The sequence below is a fragment of the Otolemur garnettii genome, unplaced genomic scaffold (assembly GCF_000181295.1).
Source record: "Otolemur garnettii isolate 467f Iridium unplaced genomic scaffold, OtoGar3 scaffold00099, whole genome shotgun sequence".
Taxonomy (NCBI): domain Eukaryota; kingdom Metazoa; phylum Chordata; class Mammalia; order Primates; family Galagidae; genus Otolemur; species Otolemur garnettii.
The window spans coordinates 4,712,956-4,740,353 of record NW_003852494.1 but is presented as its reverse complement, the minus strand read 5'-3'; the positions used below and the strand labels follow the sequence as shown (position 1 = coordinate 4,740,353).

At 54.9% G+C, this 27,398-nt stretch overlaps 1 protein-coding gene across 1 annotated transcript in view; it reads left to right on the top strand.

Moving 5' to 3' along the window:
• Positions 1 to 27,398, top strand: part of NCOR2 (nuclear receptor corepressor 2) — a 211,076-nt gene that overhangs the window by 135,881 nt on the left and 47,797 nt on the right. Inside the window, exons 15-18 of the mRNA XM_023516824.1 lie at positions 8,906 to 9,036; positions 10,273 to 10,445; positions 12,556 to 12,618; positions 25,550 to 25,692. Of these exons, the coding sequence (XP_023372592.1) occupies positions 8,906 to 9,036; positions 10,273 to 10,445; positions 12,556 to 12,618; positions 25,550 to 25,692 (510 nt within the window). The remainder of the gene's footprint in view (positions 1 to 8,905; positions 9,037 to 10,272; positions 10,446 to 12,555; positions 12,619 to 25,549; positions 25,693 to 27,398) is intronic.

Sequence of the window (27,398 nt, the reverse complement as noted above, 5' to 3'; positions counted from 1 at the left end):
TGGCCCCTGAGATCGGCCGTGAGTGGCCATAAGCATGCAGACTGGGCCATGGCCGAGCATCCTCTCCCGGGTTCCTGGCATTCCCATTGCTTGCACCGAAGTGACTCACCGGCTGTAGTGGGGGCTGCCTGAACCCTGGCTGATGGCACAGTGGGTTCTAGTTTATGATTCATAGATAGAAGGGCCACGTTATCCTACTTAATTGCAAAACCAGAGCCCAGAAATGCTGTGGTCAGTAGATGGCCTAACTGTGCTTATCGTTGGCGGCTGATAGTGTCAGGCCAGCCAGGCCTGGCCTGATGCTGCAATGGTGGGACAGCCACCATGGCCTTTCCATGGTGATGGGGGTGACCTGTCCCTGAGGGGCCATGTCCCTGAGGGTGAGTCCTGTCACTCACGGCCACTTGGGGGTACTGAAGCAGGTTGGGGTCTCCTGGGGGGCAAGAAAAGTCTTTCCTGGGCTTCAAGCATCTTGGCCTGCCCCTCCCGGCCTCCAGGGCCATTGAAGCCCAAGTAGTCCGAGGGCCTTTGGCTACTGTCTCGCCTGCTCTCTTGCTGTCCCCATCTCCTGTCTCTGTGTGTCCTGGCATTTATCTCCCCACCTCTGCCCCACTGGGCTCTGCTCTGACCTGGCCCCAGGACTAGGTCTCCTGCATATGTCCCAGTTGGTCACACTTCTCCCCTCCCCTGTGACTGTGTGTGCTGTCTCTGCCTCGCCTCCTGTTTCTCTCCTTGTCTCTCCATGTTTATCTTTCTCTGCATCTGCTTCCCTTTCTCTTTCTCCCCCATCTCTCTAAGTCTCTGTCTCTTACCCTCCTCCTCTCTCCTCTCTATCCCTCCACAGCCCCCGTGTACCCCATGTACCCACCCCCGCCTACTCTATATTTTCCCCATCCCAGCTCCTGCCAAGGGATAGGTGATACCTTGTGCCTCTTGCTGTGGCACTCTAGCAGCCCTCACACCTTGGGCAGCCTGCATGGGAGGGCAGTGTGACAGGACAGAGCCAGCCAGGCTCAGTCCCCAGGGAAGAACAACCACGGTGCAGTGGAACCACTGCCCTGGCCTGGCTGCCTTCCCTGGCAACGAAAGCACTTGATAATGTGACCTTCAAGGGCCAGACCAGATGCCCTCAGGCTGTCTTTCACTTCTTGGCCCACCAGTGTTTGTGTCTTGTCTCAGACCAGTGCCTGTCCTAGGCTGGGCCAGGGTGGACTTGGGCCTGGCGTGCGGTGCCAGATTACCCAGTTGGCCCTGGGCTTTAGGAGGTGGCCACGTCCCACTCTGCCGAGGACAAGAGATAGAACTGGGTGCAGATTTAGTTCCTGGTTCCCTGTCTGGCTTTGTGTTAAGTGGGGAAAGGCTGACAGGGGGCTCCCCCAGGTCTAAAGTCAGGGGATACTGTTCTCAGGGAAAGTGGCAGGTAGAGGGTCCCTGGGAGGCAGGGGAGGCTGAAGTCCAGAGATGGAGCAGGCTGGATTACAGGTTTGGGAAGAGTCAAATGAGACCTTTTCCTAGGCCAGGGTACAGTGCAGACCTGAGGTAGTCCACATCAGGGAGGTAGAAAGAGATGGGAAATGTGAGCGCTTACCAGGCACGGACCAGTCAGGCTCCAAGGGGCCAGAGTGGAGCCATCTCAAGCTGGGCTAGTTACCACAGTAGCAGTGTCATGTGGTAGTGGCCTTCAGGGGAGGGGCCCTGCATTCACAGGCAGCTGATTACCCCAAGGGGACATGGCTGGTGTGGGGGTTGAGTCTCTTCTGTAGTGACTTCATTCTAGGTGATTCCCTAATGGACAAAACAAACAAGGTCCCTGGGGCTGACACACCCACGTGGGAGTTGGACCATGCAGGGATAAGTCAGCATGGCAGTTGAGGTGGTGCTAAGGGATACCAGAACACAAGCCCTGGTCAGGAGGCTGCCGGGTGTGGGAAGGGCAGCTTTTAGGCTTCTCAGAGGAGGTGTCCCTTAGGCTCGGACTGAAGTGATAAGAAGGGACTGGCCAGGCAGAGTTGAGAGGAAACTGTCCCAGGCTGTGAGTGCAGTATGTGCAAAGGCCCTGAGGCTGGATCAAGTGTGGTCCTAAGGATGCAGGTGAGGCAGGGCTCTGCAGGGATGACCATGAATCTGATTCCAGGTTGCAGGACAGAATCTGAGTTAGGACTAAAGAGAAGTTTTGGTGGAACAGTATGCATTTCATGTTGCACTTACACATGTCTCTGCTGTAGAGAGCTGGTAAACGTTTAACAACCACCTTTCTGCAGAGTGAGCCCCAGTTTGTAGCATGTGCCATTTACCATGGTGTAAATAGCATTCCCACCATGCCCAATTCCAGGTACCAAGGCGACATTGCTGGTGTGGGGTTGGAAGGGATGCCCCTGGCATACTGTCACGTCTTGTCTCTGCCCCATGGAGGCAGTTGGCAGAAACAACCTTGAGACTATAGATAACAGCTATGTGTGGTCAAATAAGTGGGAAGGCTGTGCTTGGAGTTCTTATGATCTCTGTTTTTATTATAATTTCTTTAGTAATAAGGTTTTATGTGTTTCAGTTTTTATTTTTAAAATATTTTTTTGAGATAAAGTCTCACTTTGTTGTCCTGAGTAGAGTGCCATAGTATCATAGCTCACAGTAACCTCAAACTCTTGGATTCAAATGATCCTCCTGCCTTAGCCTCCTAAGTAGCTGGGACTATAGGCGCCCACCACAACACCTGGCTAGTTTTAGAGACGGGGTCTTGCTTTTGGACAGGCTGGTCTGGAACTCCTGATCTCAAGCAATCCAGCTGCCTCAGCCTCCCAGGTGCTAGGATTACAGGCATGAGCCACACTGCCACACCCCTTCACCCCTGGCCTGATTTTGAGTTTTTAATAAGGGCCTTCTTCAATAGCAGGCCTTCAAAATGCCTGAAAATTTACATGAACTCCTGTGAGCTGGTACAGGCTCTGACACACACCTGTATGTCTTATAAAAAGATGCCCCGTGCAGACAAAGGTGGCCTCTTCTGTCTTTCCCAGAAGGGTCAGGGATGGGTGAACAGGGTCAGGGGGCAGAAGCCAGGTGTCAGTAAGGAGCTGACCCCTGATCCCACTTTTCACACCAACTCCAGACTCCTGGGATCCCCTCCCACCATCGCTGAGAGGTGGATGGTATCTCAATGGTAGGCTCCTCTCAGGACTCACTCACTGTGCACCAGGTGCATGGTGGGTGCTCAGGAAAGTATGTATTGAGTGAGTGAATGAGCTTGTGTCAGTCTTGCTCATTGGAAAGGGGGTTGGAAAGTTCTTGAATTCAATCTCACCAGTTCCTACCTGGGTGGGTGGCAGGCTCTACCTTCTCACTGGAGGACTCTGCCTTCATCTCTCCCTCAGCCTGTTGCCAAATTGCCCTCCGGAACGTGGTGGATCGTGCCACTCCCTGCCTCCCCTGACTTCCCCAGAGGTCCCCACTGCCATCAGGAGGCTGCATGTGTTTCTGGGACAGGTGCTAAACTTGGCCAGCCTCCCAGGGTACTGTGTAATGCTCAGGGGGCATTTTCACATCGTCCTGCCTTTGCCCGTGGAGGTTTCCTCCCCTGAAATACCTTCTCTTGTCCTTCGAGGCCATGCACCTTTGCAGGCTCAGGTCGAAGGCCTTCTGTTCTGCCTCTTCCCCTGTCCCTATGGGTTAGGATGACTCGCTGCCACAGCTGCAATGTTTATATCTTTTGAAAGTTTTCTCATCACTGGAGCCTCCATCTGTCCTGCCATAATTCCTTCTTTGTCAATTTAAGCGCAAGCTCTGTACAGTTGGGTACTACATGTCTCTGTGGCCTGGCATCCCCCTTGGGGGCTCAGAGCATGTTTGTGGAATGAAGGAACAAATGAGTGATGCAGTTTGGCTTAAATGGGCATAGGTAGAAGCCTATGATCCCCGAGCCCCAAGTGGGAGGCAGAACTCCTGGCTGTAGAATCTTGCTAGGAAATGCTATGTGACCTTGGGTGAGTTACTTACCCTCTCTGTCTTTGCATTCTCATCTGTAAAACAGGGATGATACCCATGTTGCTGGGAGGATTCTAGTGACTAATGGGTATGAAATGAAGAGAAATGGCCTCATCACATGTTTGTTGTGCTCAGGAAGCCCTTGTTTTTATTAGGATAGTTTTCTGCATAGCCTTGGTCTGGAGCCATAGCACAGGCTTGCAGTTCCAGGTTGCTTGTCTAGCATACATGGTTCCAGAGCAGGGGTCCCTTGGGGGTCTGAGCCGATGGCTGTGGCTAACCATAGGTCTGGTTAGGTTTTTCACAGAATCTATGGTTTGGGGGTCATTCTTAATGTAGTACTGGGCACCAAGCCCATGGTTGGCCTGACTGATGTGGCACTGGGGGTGAACCTCTGCCATGAGCTGTGGAATTGTTTGAGATGGAGGCTCCTCCAGTGGAGGGAAAGACTCCCATGGGCATTATCTACCACCAGTGGTGAGGGTCCTGTGTGGGCTTGTGGGGACAAGGGCCTCCAAAGGCCTTGCTGCTCAGTGTAGCCTGAAAACTGGTAGCAGTAGTTTCCCCTGGGAGCCAGTTGGAAATGCAGAGTTCTGGACCCTACCCTAACCTACCGAATGGGGACCTGCATTTTACCAAGATGCCAAGTGCACCTTCAGGTTTGGGTAGCATTAGTCTAGAGTGCAAAAATTAAGGACCCACAGAAAAAATCCTGCCCTCCACCTGCTTGTATAAACACCCCTGTGTTTCTATACTGACTGCCCTCACAGTGCAATGTGGAGTTGAGTAGTTGCAACAGGGACCACATGGCCAGCCAAGCCTAGAGTGTTATCCTCTGGCCCTTATATAGTAAAACTGCTCATCGGGATAACCTGGAACGTAAAATACTGACACCTGGGTCTCCGCTCAGAGATTCTGATGTCATTTATGTGGGGTTGAGGTGTGACCTGGGTATCAAGACTTTGCAGAACTCCCCTGGAGCAATTATGCTCCTCAGAACCGTCACTGTCAGTTGCCCACAAAGCCCAGCAGTGTGGTTCTGCAGCTCCATGCATAGTCATGAGAGCTAGCAGCACAGCCCGGTCAGTGCCAGTCCTGTGTTGAGCTGGCAGTCACTGGGTTTACTGTCCGAAAACATAGAGGCTTTAGGGAGTGGAGCCAGCTGACCAGGTACACACAGTACTTTTAGGGAGTTGTGAGCCCCACCTCTACCCCCCCACCCCCTGTGTAAATCTCCCAGGACCCAGTAGGAGCAGGAGTAGCCCTAAGTCAGCCTACCGGCCTCCTTGTGACCCACTGAAGGCCAGGCAGATGTTCCTCATCAGGGCTGATGAGCTCTCTCCCTCTGGCCAGGGCTATCTGTCTATTTTTCCCTTCCATCCTCCTTCACTTGGGTTGCCCAGCACAGGCTGCAGGGAAGCCTCTCCCATGGGAGATGGTGTTTAGGTCACAGGAAGTATAGAACCTATCCGTGGTTCCAGGGTGGGCTCGGAAAGAGTGCCTGGAACATAACGGGGAGCCCTGCCCCTGTCTTTGGTGTCAGAGAGGCAGCCAAAGGGTAGCGCCTGGTGCTGGGGTTACACTTCTGGTGGGAAAAAGACAGAAGCCATGACCGGGTTCTAGGGCTGATGGAGACTGCTGACCTTGCCATGAGATGGCACAGGCTTGGTGGGCTGTGAACTCGGGTGCTGGAGAGCCAAGGGCGGGGAGATGGATGGATGTAGGGTCTAGGTAGGGGCAGAACTCAGATCCCAACTGTGAATGCTGGCCCTGCTACGTACTAGTGTCACCACTATGCCTCGGCTTCTCTTCTGTAGAGGAGGCCATGGGTCACACAGCACAAGGCCCATGTATAATATGGTGAGCCAACCATGGTGAGTGCCATGGGGCTGATGTCCCCATGCAGGGGTCAGGGGGTTGTGGGCAGGCCTGGGGGCTTAGGGAGTATTGAGTTGGGGACAGCTGGGGTAGGCAGAAAGGTGCAGGGCTCCTTCTGCCTATCTAGCACCTGAACCCCAGGTCCCAGCCAGAGGGTGGCATGAGCTTTGGGGATGGCAGGACCAAATCCCTTGCACCCCAGGTTATCCCTTTCATGGATATAAGACTACAGAATGGGAACATTGGTCACTGCCCATCTGTCATGGGCTAATTCAGGGCATTCAGTGGCAGTGTTTGCAAAGCCCTGGGCATGTTGCCTAGGATGGGGCAGTCCCCATGGACATCCCTGCAGGTTACATTACTGGTGTTGCTTTCATCTTCATCATCATCCTCGGAACTTCCGAGAGGCTGAGGACCTGCCAACATAAAATGTACAGCAGAGTGTCAAGTAACCACTCAAGAAACACAGCCTCGGCTCAGTGCCTGTGGCTCAAGTGGCTAAGGTGCCAGACATGTACACCCAAGGTGGCGGGTTCGAATGCAGCCTGGGCCCACCAAACAACAATGACAGCTGCAACCAAAAAATAGCCAGGCATTGTGGCAGGCGCCTGTGGTCCCAGCTACTCAGGAGGCTGAGGCAGGAGACTCGCTTGAGCCCAGCAGTTGGAGATTGCTGTGAGCTGTGATGTGAGCAGCACTCTACCCACGGGGACAGCTTGAGGCTCTGTCTCAAAAAAAAAAAAAAAGAAAGAAAGAAAGAAAGAAAGAAAGAAACGAAACACAGCCTTGGTCTGTGTAAGGATTTTCTCCCCTACGCCATACCCTTCCTTGGTGGGGCTTCTCTGAGGATTCAGAGGACCCATGTGGCAGGGAAGGCCCTGAGTGCAGCGTGGCCCTTGTCCCTGGCCTTGCATGTGAGGAGCTGCATCTCCTGGCTGCTTTGGCTTGCTGGTTACACTTTGGTCCATGGGTGAGGCCCCAGGGGTTCACGGAGCCCCCGCTGGCTTAGATCCAGCAGCCAGTTGATGGGTGCCCCAGGTGGGTGGCCCACGTTGCTGCTGCTCTCATTGGGAGGCGGGCTACAGCCCAGGTGGGGATGCCAAGCTCCTGTGATTGCAAAGCCCCAGACCCTGTCCCTGGGTGTTGGATCCTGGATGTCCTAAAGCCAGGGAAGTCTGAACAGTGGAGAAGAGCATCTGGGTGTGGTGACACCCCTCCCCCCACCTCCAGCCACAGGTCTTCTTCCTTCCCTCCCTCTCAGAGTCCCATTACCACTGTTACCACCGCTGTACCACCACTGCCCCCTCAGGCAGATGTGGACAAGGGACAACCTGAAAACCCCTCTGCCCCATTTCCTACCTGCTGAGCCAGTTCAAAAGAGGCATCTCCTGTCAGCACAGGAGAGGTGCCCCTGCCACTAGGTTGTAGAAAGGTGGAGCCTGAGTGTTTAAGAGTTAGCAGTTGGGGCTCGGCGCCTATAGCTCAACCGGCTAAGGCGCCAGCCACGTACACCTAAGGTGGCGGGTTCGAATCCCCAGCCTGGACCCGCCAAACAACAATGACGGCTGCAACCAAAAAATAGCCGGGCGTTGTGGCGGGCGCCTGTGGTCCCAGCTACTTGGGAGGCGGAGGCAGGAGACTCGCTTGAGCCCAGGAGTTGGAGGTTGCTGTGAGCTGTAATGCCACGGCACTCTACCCAGGGGGACAGCTTGAGGCTCTGTCTCAAAAAAAAAAAAAAAAAAAAAAAAGAGTTAGCAGTTGGTCTGAGGATGCTGGACTGCCTGTTGAGAATTGAGAATCGGCTCTGCCCCCTTTCCCTGTGCTCTTACAGAACACTAGGGGATGAGATTCCTGGGGAGGAGAGAGCAGGTCCCAGCAAGAGGTTCTGGAGTAGAGACAGCAGCTATGAGAGCCCATGGCCACCCGCAGTGCAGTGGTTAGACCTTCCCTCTGTGTCCTTGCGGTCTGCAGGATGCCCGTGGGGGGTGGGGGAGGCTCAGAGGAGGGCGAACGGGGCCCTGTGTGGTGGGCAGGCATCTAGTCCTGGCAGGGAGAAAGGGGGCGCTCTCTCTCTTCCTTTTCTATCTGATTGGAGTTCTCTCTCCCTGGTTTGGAAATTGGTGCAACTGTGCCCTGGTACACATAAAAAGGCGTTTGGGGTTTATTTTTATTTCATTTGGCTCAGTAGGATGGAAAGATGGTCTGGTTTGGCAGCTGTCTGCAGGGAGGACCTTGGGGTGGCCAAGAAAATCAGTGTGTGCCTTAAAAGAAATCAGGCGGGACAGAAAGGAAGTTGGGAGGTGGTGCTAGGAGGAATTGGCTGCTCATACTTCCCCCTGTCTCTGTAAGGTGTGGCCTGGGGGCCTAGAGTGACAAGGCTGAGTGAGGAGGCACCCCTGGGGCCCTCTGACCTGCCCTAGAGCCCAGGCTGGTGCTCCTTCCACCAAGGGGCTGTTGGCAGTGCTATAGCCACAAGTAGGCAGGCCTGGGGCTCCTGGGAATTGGGGGCATCTCCTACCTCTCCATTTTATCGACTTGGAGACTAAGGTTTAGAGAGGTGGTCTGAACTTTTTCAGGGGCAAGTTAGGACTGGGGTGTGTCCTAAGATTCCCCAGTGTATGCCTGCCTGAGGCTCAGCTGGGCACCTCACTGGCCCAGGTGCTTCTGCCCTTCTTAAGTATCCCTGCCAGGTGCCATCTTAAGTGTAGCCTTCCAGTCCCTGGCTCTAACATAAACACACTGAATACCCCTGTTTTTTCAAAGTGAAGAAATCAGCACAGAGAGGTTAGGACCCTCATCCAAGGTCATACACCCCCAAATATGAGAAGCAGAAATTGAACCCAGGGCACCTGACATCAGCACTCATTGACCCCCAGCTCCCCAGGACCCAGGCTGCAGAACCGAGTCATACCAACTGTCCTTGGCCTCCCAGTTGTCTACAGTGTCCCCTCCTCCTCTCCCCCAGTTCCTGCTGAGCCCAGGTGCAGATTCACCTGCCTCACCGAGTTCTTCTTTCCCCTCTTCCCTGTCCTCCCTTGGGGCCTGACAGCAGCAGCAACAGCAGCAGCAGCAGCAGCAGATGCCCCGGAGCAGCCAGGAGGAGAAAGATGAGAAGGAGAAGGAGGCAGAGAAGGAGGAGGAGAAGCCGGAGGTGGAGAACGACAAGGAAGAGCTAATCAAGTAAGGCCCCCAGCCCTGCACTCAGAGCATACTCAGCCGTGGGGGACTAGTACAGGGGTGGTGAGGGCCAGCATCAACTGTCTGTCCCTGACAGCCCCTCCCGGAAGCCTCCATCTCCTCCTTCCTCCCCCACCTGCCGTTTCTTTCTCAAGCCCTCTGGAGATGGTAGAAGCAGATAGCTCATTGGAGCTCCACTCACAAGCTAATAAATCTAGGCAATGACTTTGGAACTTTTAGCCTCCCCCTCCCTGCTGAGTCTCCTGAGGCGCCAGGAGGGGGGATCAGAGCAGCTTCTAGAAGGACTAGGTGTGCCGGCAGCGCTCACCTTTAGAATTATGGATGTCAGCGTGAGTTCTTGCAGATCAAGGCTTGGCCTCGCCTCAGGGTGTGACTGCCTCCCGTGCCTCCAGGGGCCAAGGGAACACAGCCAGCTGGAGGGAGGGGGTGGCACGACTTAGCGCCAGGTACCAGTAATGGGCTCAGGAATGTGGCTTCAGAGAACATCTGGCTTCGTTACCCTGTCTCCCAGACGCTTCCAGCCGGGGCCTTTCAGGAAGATGAATGGGAGGGCGGAGGTGATAAATCCCAGCAGCCTGCAGCAAACTCTCTGAGAAAGCCCCCAGCTCCACCCCCCACCTCTGCTAGCCTGCAAAGACCAGCAGGAGGGCTTCCTCCCGTGCATTCCTCAGGGCACAGTGGCCCAGCTAATACTGAAAGCAAAAGTATTGCGGAAAGCAGAAGTATTGCACTTCATGTAGAGCCACTCTCCTCTTTTGCAGTTAAAATGGCCTTGTAGATTGCTACCGGCCCGTTCCCTTTGTTCAGTTCTTCAGATAGTCTTGCAGACAGGTAGCGGGTGATCTCTCTATGTGGTGTGTAAAATGGTCTTACCGACAGCCGTTGGCCCATCCCCCTCCGGCTATGAATAAAGTTGCCTTGCAGTTGAGCTCCGCACCTGCACCTCCCATTTGGGGGCAAAACTGCCCTGCCACCTGACTAGGTGAATGAAGTGGTGGTAGTGCAGCACACACCTCCCTTGGGTAAATAAAAGGACGCACAGGTAACTGCCAGCTGTGCTTCTGGTTCCCTGGAAGGGAGGACCCTTGCCACCAGCCAGCCTTACCTCAGGCTCACCTGCAGTACATGACAGCGGCAGCCAGAGTGGAGCAGAGTAAGCTGGAGAACAGATCTGTCCAGTAGCTCAGGTCTGTCCTGTCTCCCCTCCGTGGCCTTCAGGGAAAAGACGGACGACACCTCAGGGGAAGACAACGACGAGAAGGAGGCAGTGGCTTCCAAAGGCCGCAAAACCGCCAACAGCCAGGGCCGGCGCAAAGGCCGCATCACCCGCTCCATGGCCAACGAGGCCAACAGCGAGGAGGCTGTCACCCCACAGCAGAGCGCCGAGCTAGGTGAGCCGGTGGTGGGGCATGAGGAGGAGGGCAGAGTGGGGGGCTGGAGCTGCAGTAGGCTTTGCTTGTGTGGGTGCTTTGTGAGATTTGTGATAATTGGTGGCACCTGAGTGTGCTGTGTGATTTTTTTTTGCCCCCACCCCCGCACTGGCCCCCCTGAGTTTCCACATATTTGTGCCTCTGTGTCCTCACCTGCACAGTAGGAGAAATCGGTGGCTACCTCTGACCATGAGAGGGAAGGATTTTAGTAACTTTCCATGTGGGAAGAGCCTGGAACAGTGTCTGTGCTATGGGAAGAGCTCAGTGGCTTCAGCCACTGTGATTTCAGAGCTGAGAGATGTCACGTAAAAACCCACATCACCAGCTCAGGGTGTTTTGTCAGTTTTTAAATCAGGAGCCTCAGTGTTTCCTGGATATAGCAGCTGTTGGGAGCTGAGTGGCCTCCTCCCTTTCTTAGAAGGGTGATGTGGGTGATGCCCCCACTCTGGCCCTGGGGGCATCTGGGTTTGTACCTTCACTTCTGTGGGCCTCAGTTTCCCCTTCTGCTTGGAAGGGCATTCACCTTCAGGTTAATGCTTCCCGCCCAAGAAAGGAGGAGAGAAGAGAGGAATTGAATAGCACTTCCCAAGTTTAGCCACAGGGGGCAGCCGTGTGTGTTTGTCGTCTGTGTACCTATTTTCGCTATTGGCGGGAAGGCCTTCCAACCTCTGTGGGAACCCAGCCAGGGTTCATTCCTGGGGTGGAATTGGCAGAGATGATGCTTTATCTCTCACAGATGTCCGTCCCCTCTTTCCTGGGGTCTGGGCCAGGCATCTGCCCTCTCTTCCAAGGAAAGGTAGTTTGGACCCATTTCATAAATGGGCTGCTTGAAGTTTAGAGAAGGGATGTTGCCTCCCTAAAGCCACAGAGTTGGGATTCTGACCCAGCCCTACTGGCCACAAACCATGTGCAGCTCCCATAGGTATTTGCTGCTGCTCCTTGGTGGTGGTGTACCTGGAGGCCCAGGACAGAAGTGTAGGGCAGAAGCACTTTCTGCAAAGCATGTTGGTACCTGACTTCTGGGGACAGTCCTCTCAGACCTGAGGGTGAGCTTCCAGGTGAAAAGCACAGCCCTAAAGAAAGGGAGGAGGAGCTGGTGAGATCCTGGAGAGACCCAGGCCCTGGAAACAGGGGTCTGAGGGCTGCCTATGGGGGTGAGACCCTCTCGCCTCTGCCTCCTGCTGGAATCTTCCTGCCCACTTATGCCTGGCCCTGAGTTCATGAAGCCAGCAGCTCTCATGCCTGCCCCTAATGTGGGTCTTAAAGGAACTCAAAAGCAAGGTCCAGGATTCATATCTAGGAGACTCGGAGGACAGACTGATATTTGGTGCCACAGCAGCCGTGTGGCCACCTGCACTTGACCCCAAGGCTAGGATGTGTCCTTTCTGAATAACAAGATGAGTAGGGGGGCATGATGGTTACCCTCCAGAGCAGAAGTTTTCTACCAGGGCTGTTTTACCTCCCAGAGGCATTTGGCAGTATCTAGAAACAATCTTGAACATCCTCAGTACACAGGGCAGACCTACAACAAAGAACAGGCTCCATGTGACCTGCAGCTCCTGCTTCCCCATACTGTCACCGTATGCCTGGGGATGGTCCTCCTTCCCAGGCAAGTGCTCACAGAGGCAGCTGTCACCTCTGAACCTCAGTTTCCCTGTCTGTAGAATGGGGTGTATAGAGGATTAAACATCACACTTGGACTCTGCGAGAAGTGCTCAGTGCTATCCTGCACCTATGGTTAGCCTCACCTCTTGCAGCGTGTACTGTCAATCCGTGTCTCACGTGATGATTTATGTGGTTGCGACAGGAATGACTTCAGATCCTGCATCTCTGTGGGTCACATAGAGGTTGGCCTCAAGTGACACATGTGGATCTGCTCAGCACAGTACCCAGCACAGAGTTTGAGGGTCAGGTGTTGCCCCATGGCCTCCCCTCATGGCTCAGAGCCTAGTGATGCCCTCGAGGCCCCATCCACTCCTGCATTTCCCAGGGGAGAGGAGTCTTCTGTGCAGACAAGGTGCCTCCCCTCCCTGCTGCCTCCAGTAGAGCAGCCTTGTGTCTTCCTTTGCAGCCTCAATGGAGATGAATGAGAGCTCTCGCTGGACTGAAGAAGAAATGGAAACAGCCAAGAAAGGTGAGGGACACTGGGCAGCTTAGGCGCCCTTGTCTGCATCCTGGGTGCCTGCAGCTCATGTGGAGGGGAGGACATTGACCCTGGGAACTGGAGTGAAGTCTTCAGGAGTGGGCTCTGATTCCAAGATTCTAGGATTGGTCACTTGTCCTTGGAGCCTCAGTTTTTTTACCTTCTAGAAGGTGGGTCTGTGCGGCTGTACTGTCAGACTCACCTGTGTGACATGGGGCACAGCTCAGGAAATTCTACCTCATGCTGTGCATGTGGTCGGTCAGTGACCTCTGTGACTCCTGTGGCCAAAACCTTTTAGCCCTATGGACCTGGATGCGTCAGGGTAGTGAGAGCTTGCTGGCAGCCACTTCAGTGGGGTCACGGGGTTAGTGAAACCTGCAAGGCATCCAGTCCTTGTGCAGAACCCTGAAGGCCCCCAGCCCAGGCTCGGGCATGCTGGGGCCCCTGGAAATCAGTCTTAGGTTTGAGCATCTTGATCCAGATGACAGGGTCCAGACTGGCTGGGCATCCCTGGACTGTCTGTTCATTGTGTGGGAATGTCCCATGTGACAGGTCTTGCGATGGAACTTTGGCTTTGCAGGGAGCCTACAGGTGTGGGTGCTGTTGTAGAAACCATTACCAGCATGGAGCAGAGGGGCAGCTGGGGTCTAGCACCTCTCAGTTGTGGCTTGGGTGGCGGAGGCCGCATGCCATGATGGTGTGTTGCATGTGACGACCCCACCATCCCCCTGGAAGCCATAGGCATGCTCACCAGAGCCCAGGGAGCATGCCCTTCACTCCCAGCTCAGTGACCTATATCCCCAGGCCTTGGTTTGCTCATCTATGAAGTGGGAGGGCATCAGGTTGGTTCTAAGGAATCAGGTATGCAGATGTTGAGGGGTCGAGTTGGTGTGAATTGCTCTGCTCTCTTGACTGTGCCCTGCATAGGGGCAATTGGACCCAGAGTTGCACCAGCTCCCACTATGGGTGCCCCTTCTCATCTCTCTTGACCCCAAGAGAAGGGCCTGTCCCTGCTTATGGCCTAGGAACCCTGAGCTACGGAAGCTCCACATCCTGGAGGTGCTATGCAGGGCCAGAAGTGAGCTTGGGCCTTCTGGTTCTTTGCCCATGCAGCCCTGCCAGAGCCTGGTCTTATCTCTGATGCACCGTTTCTTTGTGTAAAAAGCTTGAGCTGAGCTTAGCGGCTAGGGTGCCAGCCATATACACTAGAGCTGGCAGGTTTGAATCCAGCCTGGGTCTGCCAAACATCAATGGCAACTACAACCAAAAAACAGCCGTGCGTTATGGCGAGCGCCTGTAGTCCCAGCTACTTGGGAGGCTGAAGCAAGAGAATTGCTAGAATCGCTTAAACTCAAAAGAGTTTGAGGTTGCTGTGAGCTGTGACACCATGGCACTCTGCCCAGGGTGACAGCTTGAGACTGTCTCAAAAAAAAAAAAGAAGCTTGAGGTGATATCTCCTAGAGGGAACAAAAAGTCTTTATAGTCAAAGCCCAGGCACATGAGGGTAGGGTGTTTGCGAACAGCCCAAACCACAGTGCTGTCTAGGCCCTGTCCCCCACTCCACCTGGCTGCAGGGGTCTCTGAAGGTCCTGTGCATTGGGTGCTGGGTTTCAGAGACCGCCTGGGAGTAGCTGCAGACCTGAGAAGCCTTCTACACCCCCTGCCTCTCATCCTCAGGGCTCCTGCCTAGGCCCTGGGCCTCTCCCACAGAACCTCTCTTTTCTGAAGCCCCTAGGCTGAGGTGGGCCTGGAGCAAGGACTGGGAGGGACCCTGCCATCATTTAGCCACCTGTGTCCTCCAGCAGGTAGGAAGTGTGTCTCCAGTGCGTCCAAGGACCCTTCTGCGCAGGGCATAGGGGTGCCATCAGCCCAAAAGGAGGCCCTGCTGTTGTCTTGTTTCTCTGTCTTTCATGCCCACTTTGTGGTTTCTGGTATAGATGTCAACTGATGGCTTTAAAAGAGACTTTATTGCCTCGGCACCTGTGGCTCAAGTGGCTAAGGCGCCAGCCACATACACCTAAGGTGGCGGATTCGAATCCAGCCCAGGCCCACCAAACAACGGCGGCTGCAACCAAAAAATAGCCGGGCGTTGTGGCGGGTGCCTGTGGTCCCAGCTACTTGGGAGGCTGAGGCAGGAGACTCCCCTGAGCCCAGGAGTTGGAGGTTGCTATGAGCTTTGATGCCACAGCACTCTACCCAGGGGGATAGCTTGAGGCTCTGTCTCCAAAAAAAAGGGGGGGGGGCTTTATTGAAATTGTATGATTCCCCCCACACACATACTTCTATTAAATTTTGATATAATACACATAAAATTTAAGAGAAGAGTTAAGTGGCATCAAGTATATCCATGATGTTGTGCAACCCTCCCCACTATCTGGTTCCAGACTTTTATCAGCCCAGACGGAAATCCCGCCCACACCCATTAGCGTTGTTCCCTGCCCCCCACCCCACCCAGCCAGCGCCAGCGGCTGGTGACCGCTAATGCACTTTCTGTCTCTGTGGGTTTGCCTATCCTGGACATTTCATGTGAATGGAATCCTACAGTTTGTGGCCTTTGTGTCTGGCTTCTCTCACTTACCATGAAGTGCTTGAGATTTATCCACATAGCTGTGTATGGCTGAATGATACTCTGTCGTATGCACATGTCTGATGCTGGATATGCAGGTTGTTTCTGTGTGTGGCTATTTCAAACATTCATGTCAAAGTACAAGTCTTTGAATCACACGTGGGTCCTCAGGATCGCAGCCTGTCAAGCCAGGAACTGCTCCAGGGACCCACCCATTGGAGGACTCGGGATGGATGTTCGAAGGCCCCTCAGTCCCCTGTGTGTCTCCTGTTGTCACCTCAGCTCCATCCGTAGCACCCTCCCTGTTGCCTGGGAACCAGGAGTCATTGGCTGCCCTCTCTCTTTCCTTCTAGAAGGGCAGATCTGGAGGAGGTTGGGTGATTTGGGGGATGACTCACCAGTAGAGACGGGAGTGTGCCCCACCATCTCAAGGTTGGGTCCTCAGCAACCGCAGTGAGCTCATTCTAGGTCCTGCCCACAAAGATGGCAGCAGAACGTCCCCTGGGGGCTGTGCTGCTGAGGCCCTGCTCAGTGACATTTGTAATAATGCTGGGAGCGCTCATCTGCCATGAATTACAGCATTCTGGACAATTACCGCTCAGGGTGGCTGCTAATGGCTGTGTGTTCCAGGCAGGGGCAGCAGGGGCTGAGGGCGGTGAGGCAGGTGTTGGTAGGTGGGGGTGGGGAAGCTAGGAATGTTCCAGAGCTCCCTGCTCAGCCCTCAGAAGAGCTATGAACTGACTATGCCTGAGTGAGGTAGGTGGCTTCAACCCATCATTTCAGTGACATTGGGCCAACCCTTGAGTGAGGCAAGGGGTGATTAGGGACCTCTCAGGCAGGTAACGAACCACGTATCCCCCTGGGCATTCAGACCACTGAGCCAGCCTAAAACATCTGGGAAGACTCTAGCAGTCTGGCCTTGACAGAAGAGCTGCAGCCTCCTCCCCACCCATAGGGAAACCAGGTCTCGCCTCTAGATTAGTGATTTTTCAACTAGTATGCTATGAGAGGATCTTAGGTGTGCCAGGAAAAATTTTAAAAATCATTAAATTATTTTTGAAAGAAGTTCAAAGCACAGTAAGTGTATTCTTTCTTTTAGCTCTTTTTTTTTTCTTTTGCGACAGTCTTACTTGGTCACCCTGGGTAGATTGCCATCGTGTCATAGGTTGCAGCAACCTCAAACTCTTGGGTTCAAGTGATCCTTTTGCCTCAGCCTCCCAAGTAGCTGGGACTCTAGACACCTGCCAAAACGCCCAGCTATTTTTAGAGATGGGAGTCTTGCTCTTGCTCAGGCTGGTCTCAAACCCGTGAGCTCAGGTAATCCACCTGCCTCGGCTCCCAAGTGGTGGGATTACAAGCGTGAGCCACAGCGCCCGGCCTTTTCTATTCTTTTTTGATCAAGATAATTTAAGTGTGCCATAAAAGTTTAACCATATATAGGTTCAAGTGTACCATGAGATAAAAAAGGTTGGAAAACACTTGTTCTAGATGTTTTTGTTCTGTAACCTCAGTTAAGTCTGCTAACTTCTGTGCCTCAGTTTCTTCATCTGTACAGTGGGAATTAAAGGAGTACCCACTATATAAATTTCCCATGGCTGTCATAATAAGGGACCACAAACTGGTGGCTTAAAACAACAGCAGTTTATTCCCTCCCTGTTCTGAAGGCCAGAAGTCCATATTCAAGTTATCAGTGGGGCTGTGCTCCCTCCAGGGGCTCTAGGGGAGACTTCTTCCTTGCCTCCCCAGCCTCCAGTGGCTGCTGGCAATCTTTTGCTTCCATTCACATGTGGCCTTCGCCCTGTGTGTCCCTGTCCAGACTTCCCCCTTCTTGTAAGGACTCTAGTACGGTGGTTCTCAACCTTCCTAATGTTACAACCTACAGGTTGAGAACCGCAGATCTAGTAGGCCCTCACCTTAAGCACACATGCAAAGACCTTTTTAAAAGTAAGATTCCACTCACAGGTTCTGGTGTACATGAGACTTTGTGGGTACAGGCAATCCTGGGTTATGAACAAAATAGTTTCTGTAGGTTTGTTCTTAAGTTGTTTTTTTTTTTTTTTTTTTTTGGAGACAAAGTCTCACTCTGTCACCCTTGGTAGAATGCCCTGGCCATGGCGTCACAGCTCACAGCAGCCAGCAACTTTTGGGCTTAAGTGATTCTCTTGCCTCAGACTCCCAAGTAGCTGGGACCACATGCTCCCGCCACAACGCCTGGCTATTTTTTTGTTGTAGTTGCCACTGCTGTTTTAGCTGGCCGGGCCAGGCTTGAACCCGCCACCCTTGGTATATGGGGCCGGCGCCCTACCCCCTGAGCCACAGGTGCTGCCCCCCTTAAGTTGAATTTGTATGTAAGTTGAAACAGTCTCATTTACCTATCAGTTATATCTTCTGTTTGTAAGTACAAGTTGCATGTCAGTTGGATGTTTGTAACTCGGGGACTTACCGAAATCGTTTCTGTTATAAGTTGGGAGTTGTATGTAAGTCAGATGTTTGTAACTTAGGGACTGCCTGTATACTGTTCAACCCTGCACACCCATTGAGTAAACAGAAGCACTTCAGGCACCAATGCCTTGGGTGTGCTGAGTCCCCTGTCCTCATCTGTGGCCACAGCCAGCTCCTTAACTCTATGACCTGGGCCTAGTCCATTGTTATTTCTCCCTCATTTTCCCTCATTCCCTAAAATGAGTCTGGGATATCACCTTCCCAGAGCACCTTAGGGTAGAAAAAGCTAAATATGTGCAGCTCTTGGTATGCAGTAAGTGCTCAGAAGTGGCAAGCCTCTGTGGCTCAGCGCACAGACTCTGAAGCTTTTCTTCCTGGGCTCGGGTCCTAACGTGGAGCAAATGCCTGCCCCGCTGGGCCTCAGTCCCCCTCTGTGCATGGGGGTGTCAGTTGCAGCTAAGTCGCATGTACTATGATAGCCAGAGGGAGTTATGTGGTGCTGGGGGTCCACCTGGTCAGAGGGCTCCCTGGAGGAAGGGGCCACTGGGCTGACATCCAAAGCATGAAATAATAATGAATCATACCAGGTAACACTATGGCACACTTCCTGGGTGCTAGGAACTGCTTGATGCTACATGTATAAAGTCACTTCATCTCTTCCAACCTTATGAAGCAGGTGCTACTATTAGTTTCTTTATTCCAGTGAGGAAACTAAGGCCCAGAGAGGTTTAGTGGCCTGCTCAAGGAAACACAACTGTGAAGTGGTAGAGCTGGGATTTGAAACCAGGTGCTCTAATTGCTGTTTAGGAATGGGGCTGGTGTGAGGATTGAATGAGTTAGTCCAGCAACCTATTATTGACCAGCTAATGAAGGAGGAAAGGTATCTCAGCAGAGGAAACGGCATGTGCAAAGGCCCTGTCACAGGGCAGTGTGGTCCCATGACAAGCTATTGAAATCTGAGGTTGGGGTGGGGAGAGAGAGGCAGAGAGTAGAGGGACCTTGCTCTAAGAACTTGGCCCCGTGGGGTGGAGGAGGGGCTGGGGACACTCTGGCCACAGGATACCAGGTAGGCAGGTTCCTGCCTTCCCTGTTTGTGTGCATGAGGTCATGGCTACCTGCCCTGGGCTTCTGCAGATTGGAGATGGCACGTGTAGCGGGGCAGCCCAAGGAAGCTGCCTGCCTGCTCTGACCCAGCTGGGAGGGCAGGGCAGGGCAGGGCAGGCTGGGCTGGGGTGAGGGACTCAGTTTCCCTGGGAAAGGTCAGCATGGCCGCAGCTTCTCTGGGCCTCCAGCCGCCTTCTCTAGCAGGCAGAGAACCTGGGGTGGCAGAGTGGAAGGCCCTGGCCCATCTCTAGGTGCCAATCCTTTCCTGGCCTAGGACCTGCTTGGGCAGGGGAGAAAACAGAAGTGAGTGGCCCACAGGGGAAGGGGATTGTAGGGGTCACGCCCTGGTGGCCCCCTAGTGAGCCAGGCCTGCCCTGCCTGGTGGCCTGGACACTCAAGGGGAGTGGGGGAAGGACTGTGGGCACTGTGCTCAGGGCTGGCTTAATTGGCTTTTACGGATGAAGAGTCTAAGATACAGGGAGGGGAGGTGTGATCCCCCAAGCCTGCAAGATCAGAATTTCCTAACAATCACCTATCAATGAAGTCTGGCACTGTGCCTGCTGTGGGCACCCTAGAAGAGGAGTATCCTGTGTGTATGCTGAGGCTGGCAATGAGCTGGTGTGGTCCAGTGGTCAGCATACAAGCTTGGAGGCTAGCATGAGGGGTGCAGGTGTCTGGGTGGAGGTAGGGCCAGCACCCAGGCTGGATACCTGAGGGGCTCTCGTACTCAGACCGAGGCAGGGCAGCACCTCAGGGACTATTTCCACTCATGGGTTGGAAAGAGACAACTACAGAGGGAGGACACGTGTTGAGGGTTTGTTGGCCTTCCAACCAGACATTTGGGAAATAGTCTGTTGGTCTGGGTTTCCGCATGAACCAGGGATGCAGCCAGACACGGGGCAGGGCCTAGGAGACCATTCTGTCTCCCATGTCAGCGCCCTTGAAGATAAGGAAAGGCACCTTCCAGCCCACCTTCACTCCTGGGGGAAATTCACAAATTGGCATCCACATCGGATCTGACTCAGGTTGAGAGACACCTGGCAGTTGACACGGTAGGTAGTAATGATGCCTGTGATCATGTGGCTGGTGTTCCCCAGTATGCGTGCACACACATGCAGGCATCCACATGGCTTGTGCTTTGCATATGGGAAAACCGAGGCCTGAGTGGGCAGCCTGTGCCCACACAGCACACTGTAGTGGCTGAGGGGAGGACTGTCCAACCCCTCAGCCAGGTGGCTTCCTACTTGCCTCTGCTGTGTAGGAAGACATGGCATTGAAGGGGCGTAACATGGCATGTCCCCAGAGTGGGAGGTGAGGCAGTGCTGGGTTGTTTGCAGGTGACTTTCATCTATTTCATCTTAATGAGTATGTTTTATCATGAGCTAGAAGACATAGCTGCTACACGTCATTCCTCTGATTTACAGGTACAATCACCAGAGCTGATGCTCAAGCAGGGATAAGGGCTTGTAGTAAACAGAGCAGATGGGAAGAAAAAGGAGGGAGGTAATAGTTCAGATGTGCTATTCCCTGGCCCACTTCCATAGGGCACTCGAGGATGGAAGAATTTGACCAGCCCTGACTGCGGCACAAAGCAGGTGCTCCAGAGGTGGCCAGCCTGGTGGCTTTGTCCCTGTGGAAAACACCTAGAGCTTGGGGTTTCCAAATTGAGGAAGTGGCCGGACTCAGGCCTAAGAGGGCTGGATTTTAACCCCCCTTCCTTCAGTAGTTGTTTTGGGCAGAAATCTTGAACTTCTCTGGGAAAATGGCGGGAAGGGGATGGGTGGTGGGGGATGTGCACCCCACCACGTGGAAACCTCAGGGCTGGAATGCGGCTACCTAGAGTGGTGAGGGTGATGTCTTTCCAGGGTGGGAGGCTGGTTTCCAGAGAGAAGAGCTGTGACATCCCCAGACACAGATGGGTGGTGAAGTGGTGCCCGCAAGTGTGTTGGCTGCTGGTGCAGGTCTACAGGGCCACAAGAGAGCAGCTTAGGGAAGAATTAGGGCAGGTGTGTAGGCCCTGCCGGGGGCTGGTGTGCATGAGCCAAGGGGGCTGAGTCCCAGGTCCCTTGCTGGTGCCTAGAGCAGCCAGCAGTAGAGATGACCCTCGGGCACCCACCCCTGCAGCCTCCGGCTCCCCAGCCCCTTCTTCTGGTTCTCTGCTCTAGACCCTGACTCAGACCTCCTGGCTTGACTTCCTGTCTTGGTCAATTTCACTTCCTAGTTCCTGCTTTCTAACTCTTCAGAATGAAAGGCCTTCCTTAGAAATTAGAAGTGGGGTCAGGGAATCCTGACCGCAGGATATGTTGGCAGGATCTGCCATCTCAGTCCAGCCCAAGTACAGAGCATGTGGGAGACGTGCTCCTAGGTGTCAAGGTGGCCCTCCAGCCTGTATTTGAAGGGGAGGTGGCCAAGGACGGCTTCTCTGAGGAGGTGTCACTTACCCTAAGACTAGAGGGGAGACAAGGCTCATCTGTGAGAAAGCTGGGAGGTGGCAGGAATAGTGCAAATGCCCTGGGGCTTGCTCAGGGGCTCACAGTAAAATGGCTGCTAGGAATGAGTAGAGGAGGGGCTGGGCAGGTGGGTGGTGCTGGCTCCCCAGGGCCTCCAGGGCCAGCTGAGCCCTTTGGATGTTATCCCAACTTCGGGTGGTCACTGGAAGATTTTAAGCAGAGGAGTGACTTGATCGGATTGGCATCCTTAAAAGCTCACTCAGACCTCCCCTGTGGAGAACGGATTGTGGACTCAGGCGGAAAGGCCTAAATCCCTGCCATGGTTGAGTTTGGTTGCCTTCCCTGGCATTGAGCTCCAGGGCACCTTTTGCTCCCTGGGTTTTCCTGGGCAGGACAGAAAGTCTGAGGGGTTAAAGGGAAAAGCAGGTTAATGATCCCAGAGTCAAGGAAATCAGTTGTGACCTCAATCTGGGCTCCAAAGTTCAGCTCAGTTAACTTTCAACCTCCTGAGAGCCACCTGGGCATTTCCGCAGGTGTTTGTGGAGAGCAGGCTAATATGGCTGTTGGGGGTGTCTAGGAGAGGGAAGAAAGAGGTGCTGTTATTGTCCCAGGACCCTCAGGCAGCAGAGGGCCCTTTGGGGACCTCAAGCCCTCCCCCCACCCCCTAATGATGGAAGGTCTTGTTAGGGAAAAGGCTCTTCAAACCCTAGCTTCCTCCCTGAATGTGAAGCCTGCCCTGCCCACCCACAGTCCTCCGTGGAGGGCCCGGCTACCCTTGGCAGCATCAGGCCGGGTGGGGGGCAGACCACAGGTGGAACTGGCACAGGGAGATGACAGCGGAAGAAGCTGTTTGCTCCCTGTCTGCCGGGGGTGGAGAAGCTCTGTTTTTCTGGAACCCTCATCTGTTCTTACCGCTGCTGACGCCGCCACCGCCACGGATGGGGAGAGAGGGAGGGGAGCCAGTGCCAAGTTGGCCCGCCCCTTCTGAACCTGGGCCTCTGCCACTGCTCCCCCGCCCGCCTGCTCCTGTGAGCCTCCGTCTGGAGGTCACATTCAGTCCTGACGCGTCTTGCTGGGTCAGGCAGCAGGAAGATCAGGTCTGAGCCTAGGGGCGCAGACAGGCTGCTAAGGGACACTGCTACCCTGTGGTGCCTGTGCCTTTGATTTCGCTCAGCCTGGGGATCTGGGGGGGTCTTGCCTGGCACTGCTTGCTCAGTGTCCACACTGGGCACACTGGTGCTGAGGGAGCCATGGACACTGTGCCCCGGTGATGCCAGGCACAGGGGTGCCCCTCGTGCACTACTGACAACTTCCCACTGCCCACCCCCCCTCCTCGGGGAAGGGCACCTCACACGCCTGCCTGAGGCAGCTGGGGGCGGTAGCAGAGGCAGTAGCAGCGCTGGAGGAGCCCTGGGCCGCGGCAGGCAGGCAGGCAGGCAGGCAGGCAGGCGGGTGTGCGGAGCTGCCTCCCCGCCCTTCTCGAGCCAGCCTCCGCCCGCCCTCCCTCCCTCCCTCCCTCCTCCCCTCCCCGCCTTTGGACGGAGAAGGATGTGAGGCAGCGCCGCCGCCAGCAGCCGCCAGCCAGGAGCCTCGCAGAGCCACCACGGCCGCCGCTGGCCTCCCAGCCCAGCTCTCCTAGCTCCATTCCCCGGAGCATCCTCTTTGCCCTATGTTTCCAGAAAACTTGGCCGAGGGGGAAACGCGGATGAGAGGATGTGAGTGAGTAGCCCCAGGAGGGGATGGGGGGAGCGTGGTGGGTGCTAGTGATAGGGACCGCGACGTGGCTGTTAGAAAATTGTGACTTACCAGTTCTGGACCCTGTGGATGTAAATATCCCCTCCCTCCGTATCCTCTTTTTCCTGTCACTCTGGCTGTAAGGCTTAGGCTGTCCTGGAAGGAGTGACAGGACCTGAGATTGCTGGGGTGGGGGGGGCTCAGGGTCTCAGCTGCAGGGTACTCAGAGAACAGCTCTTCAGGTGAATGGGGCTTTCCACCAGGTCTGTCTGGGTGGTCTCCGCACTTGGTGGGGTATAGTATACCTCTCCCTGTGCCTGGCACTGTCAGCCCCCATCCCCAAGGGCCCTGTGGCCCTTCACGCAGCAGTTAAGGAAACTGAGGTCAGAGAATAGAAGGCATGACAGAGCCTGCATGGCCCACTCCGGCCAGGGCTCCATTGTGAGCCACGTTTTCAGGAAGGGCTGGGTGACCCCCGCCCCCCACCTCATCAGCTCCCACTGCTCCCATGAATGGAGTTAATCAGGGCCCCCAACCTCGCTACTAGCCATCTCCTTCTTTATTGACTGAGTTTGGAAATGTCACCCTCTCCAGGCCAGGCCAGCCCAGCCCAGCCCCTGGGGCCCCACCTCACCCACAGCAGCCCCAGAGGGGGGACCCGCCCTCTCCCACCCCATTTTGGGTTTGTGATCCTCTGCCCCAGTGTGTTTGCCTGGGCGCTCTTGGCCCGGGCTAGGGAAATATAAATAAACGCACGTCCCTATCCGCCAGGTTCTGGAAGTGGCAGCTGCTGCTGGCGCGGGTGGAGGGAAAGGTCAGGGGGCCGGTTATACTTGATCCTACGCCCCAGCCCTCCCCTTCTGTGTCTGTCCTTGAGGAACCCTGGGGAGCCAGCCGTGGGGCCACATGGTTGCTGTGGCTGCCGCAGGCAAGCAGGTGGCCTGTCAGTCAGCACCCCCCCCCATGCTGCTGGGGTCCAGAGGGCCAGGAGGGCAAGAAGCCTGGCGCCCCATGCCCACTGTGTCCCCTTGGCCTGTTCCCTAAGCGCAATCGAGTTGGTGTGAGCTGCTGAGCTTCAGCTTACCCCCTATCCCAGGAATGGAAAAAGAGTCACAGCCCTGACAGCAAGGAGAAGACGGAACCAAGTCTTTGAAGGGTTTTGAAAACTCCGCGTGTCACTTGGGCATACAACAGACAAGCTTGGCTTGTTGATGTTTTTGATGCTGTTATTTCTTTTTCATTAGAGCGTCATATGTCACAGGCGAGCAGCTGGCACGTGTTTGAATGACTGAGTGGATGGATGAATGGATGGATGGATGAATGAATGAATGACAGAAAAGGCCAACACAGACTGTTGCCTCTTGGGCTCCCCCACCTCTGCAAATTTTAGTTGTAGTTTTACTTGCAGCTTGATTTTGATTCAAGGAAAATGGGCTAAAATTTCATCATGGGAAATTTTTCATTAAAGTCATTTCAACTGCAGCTTGGGCTCAGAGGCTGCTGGGCCCCCAGCAGTGTGATTCAGCCTTGAGGGCTGTTGCCCTTGGAAGAGGGCCATCGCCAACATAGCCCCTTGAGGTCAGGAGAGCCTCCACCTCTCCCCCAACTAAGGGAAAGTGTACTGGCCGCTACATGCTCAGCCTGGCCGGGGCCACACAAGGTCACGTGGGGAAGATGCAGGGCATGAATATAGGGATGGCCACCTGTGCCCATGTGTGCTCGGGGTCGCTGGGCAGATGGGCCAGGCTCTGCCTGGCTTCCCAGGTGCTGCCTTGAGGTGCAGCAGGGGCTGTGTTATTGCTGAGCCTGGTATTTGTGACATTGAAACTAGAACCTGGGGCCCCTGCAGCCTTGGCCTGAGCTGCCAAGAATGGAGGGCACTTTTTCTGGCCTAGGTGGGTTGGGGTAGGGGCTGCTAATTGCTGGAGGGTCTCTCTCCATTTCAGGAGATGAGAATCTCTTGGCAGTGGGGGCAAGGAGTCAAGATCTGGGGACATATCCACTCTCAGCTACCTAACCATGCCAGGCAGGCCCTGATTCCGGCATGTGCCATTAGGTACCCACAGGGGTTGGGGCCCTAAAGGTGCCCCAGTAAACCTGAGCAAGAGGTTTCTATGCCCAGCTCACCCCCACCTTGACCTCCACCCTCCCAGCTCCTGCTTTCCACTTTCTTTTCTTTGCCTCGCCTGGTGTGGCCGGAAAACATCTCATCTCCTGAGGCCTATGCAGCTGCGAGTGAGTGTCAGGGCTAGGTCATGATAGCCTGGGCTCTCCTGCCCAGGCAGGAGGTGGAGGGGAGCAGAGCATTGTGCTGGGGGCCTGAGCAGGGTCTGCATCCTGGATTCCAGTGCAAGTCCTCCCACCCCTACTCCTTAACAGTGGCCTGGGTAGGGCCTGACCTGTCACTCTTTGTTCCTTGAGCCCAGGCCTTTCCTGTGCATCCCAGCCTGGAGCCAAGTGACCAAGAAAGCAGACCCCTCTGGTGGACCTCCACCCTGACATGTGGCCCATCACTGTTGTGTCCTTTGGGACTGCCCTTGAGCTGTGAGCCCCAGGCTGAGCATCAGGTCTGCTTTTTGCCTACCTGGCTCCACCACCCCTCACCCTCTATCCTCTCCCCCTGCAGGCCTCCTGGAACACGGCCGGAACTGGTCGGCCATCGCCCGGATGGTGGGTTCCAAGACAGTGTCCCAGTGTAAGAACTTCTATTTCAACTACAAGAAGAGGCAGAACCTCGATGAGATCCTACAGCAGCACAAGCTGAAGATGGTGAGTCCCCTATCCCCTGCTGCCTGTGGGGAGCAGGGCCCAGGCTCACAGGGGTGTCACACCCGCTGCTTTGTTGGGAGTCAGCCTCTTGGGGTATGCCCAGTAGCCTCCCCGAGACAGCTGCAGGCAGCAGTGCTGCTGTGAGCACTCCTCCTTGTATCAGGCTTGGGAAGAGCTTCCCTAAGCCTCTTGACAGCTCTGCCTTCCACCATGTGGCCTCCCAGCATTGGGCCCAGACACCTCTGGGGGCCTCTGCATCCAATGGGGTGTGGGAGAAGGAGGGGAGGTTAGGCACTGACTCAGCCAGGAATTCTCGGCCTCAGAGCCCTGGAATGAAGCCCTGGAGGGCAGATGAGCTCTGAGCACACAGCTCCCACCCCTGGACCTTGCGGTCTTGGGGTTGTGAGGCAGAAAGGGCAGGTCTAGGGGAGCGAGTGGCTCCGCCGTGGCCTCCTGGAGGGCTCAGGGCAGGCCCGGAAAGGCTGAGATCTTTCCCTGCTCTAGGAGCACAGAAGGTGCGGGCTTGCCTCACCGAGCATGTGAGTGGTCTCCCAGGAGCTCTGCTTCCTCCACAGCTGTTTCTGGGAATCCAGGACCTTGGGGGGCAGGCTCTATTGCCTTCCTCCCTCCCTCCCCCTCTCCTTTCCGTCATTCCCCTCCTCTCTCCTTTCTTCTTCCCTCTTTTCTTTGGACATATTTGCTGAACGTCATCTGCATTTTGGATTTGGGGAAACTGAGGCTTAGCTATGCTTGGAAGCAACTGAACTGGGCTTTGAGCCCATAGCTCTGTGCCTCGGCACCCACGCTTTTAATCAGCAGGCCGCATGTTCCCTCGTGGTGGCTCCCTCCCCCAGGACTCTATCCAGCCCCTCCATCGGCTGCCCTGTGGCTGGGTTTAAAGTATTTGCAGTGTGTTCTGAGCAGGCAATGCCACATTGCTTCTCCATGCAATCTGCCAGGGGCCAGAGAGGGTGAGCAGCCTGCAATGTCATAGTACAGCAGGCTGGGGTGGCTTCGCCCCCCAAATGTTCCCTGAGCACCTTCCAGAATTTATAGGCACCCTCCTGCCTTTCTGATTGAGTTCTTACTCAATTGTGGGTGTGACTGGCTGCCAGTGGCTCTAGGCCTGAGGTGGACACAATCCCACAGATGGGACCCTAGGATTTGTTCCCAGAGCCCCAAGGCTTCAGGCAGTACCCCCTCATTTTCTGGATTGTGTAGGCCTTCTAGTTTGCATGGGGAGAAAGGCTTGGTGTAGGCCTGGGAGCCCCAGAGCAGCCCGGGCAGGGGTTGGGGTGGGGGAAGCCTGGCAAGGGGATGCTATGAGCCAATGTCCCTGCCACCTGGATTAGGACTCTGACATAGTCAATACAGGATGATTGGGGTTAAGAGGTTGGCCCTGGACACCTCCCCAGGCACAAAAGGGTCTTCCTGCCACTTCCACCAACCCCTTCCTCATAGCCCCTTTTTCCCCCTACCTGCTGCCAGCTCCTCCCAGGCCCGTCCCAGGGCTCCCACCCCGTATTCACAGGAAGCTTGCTGTAGGGTGACAGGTATCGCCACACAACCTGATTTAGCAGGGAAACCACTGTGCCCCCAGGAGCCCCAAAAGTGAGAGTGTGGGTTGGAGGATCAGGGACTCCAGCAAGGTAAATAGCACAATTGGCTCAGGGCAAGAGTGGGCCATATCCCAACTTGTTGATTTG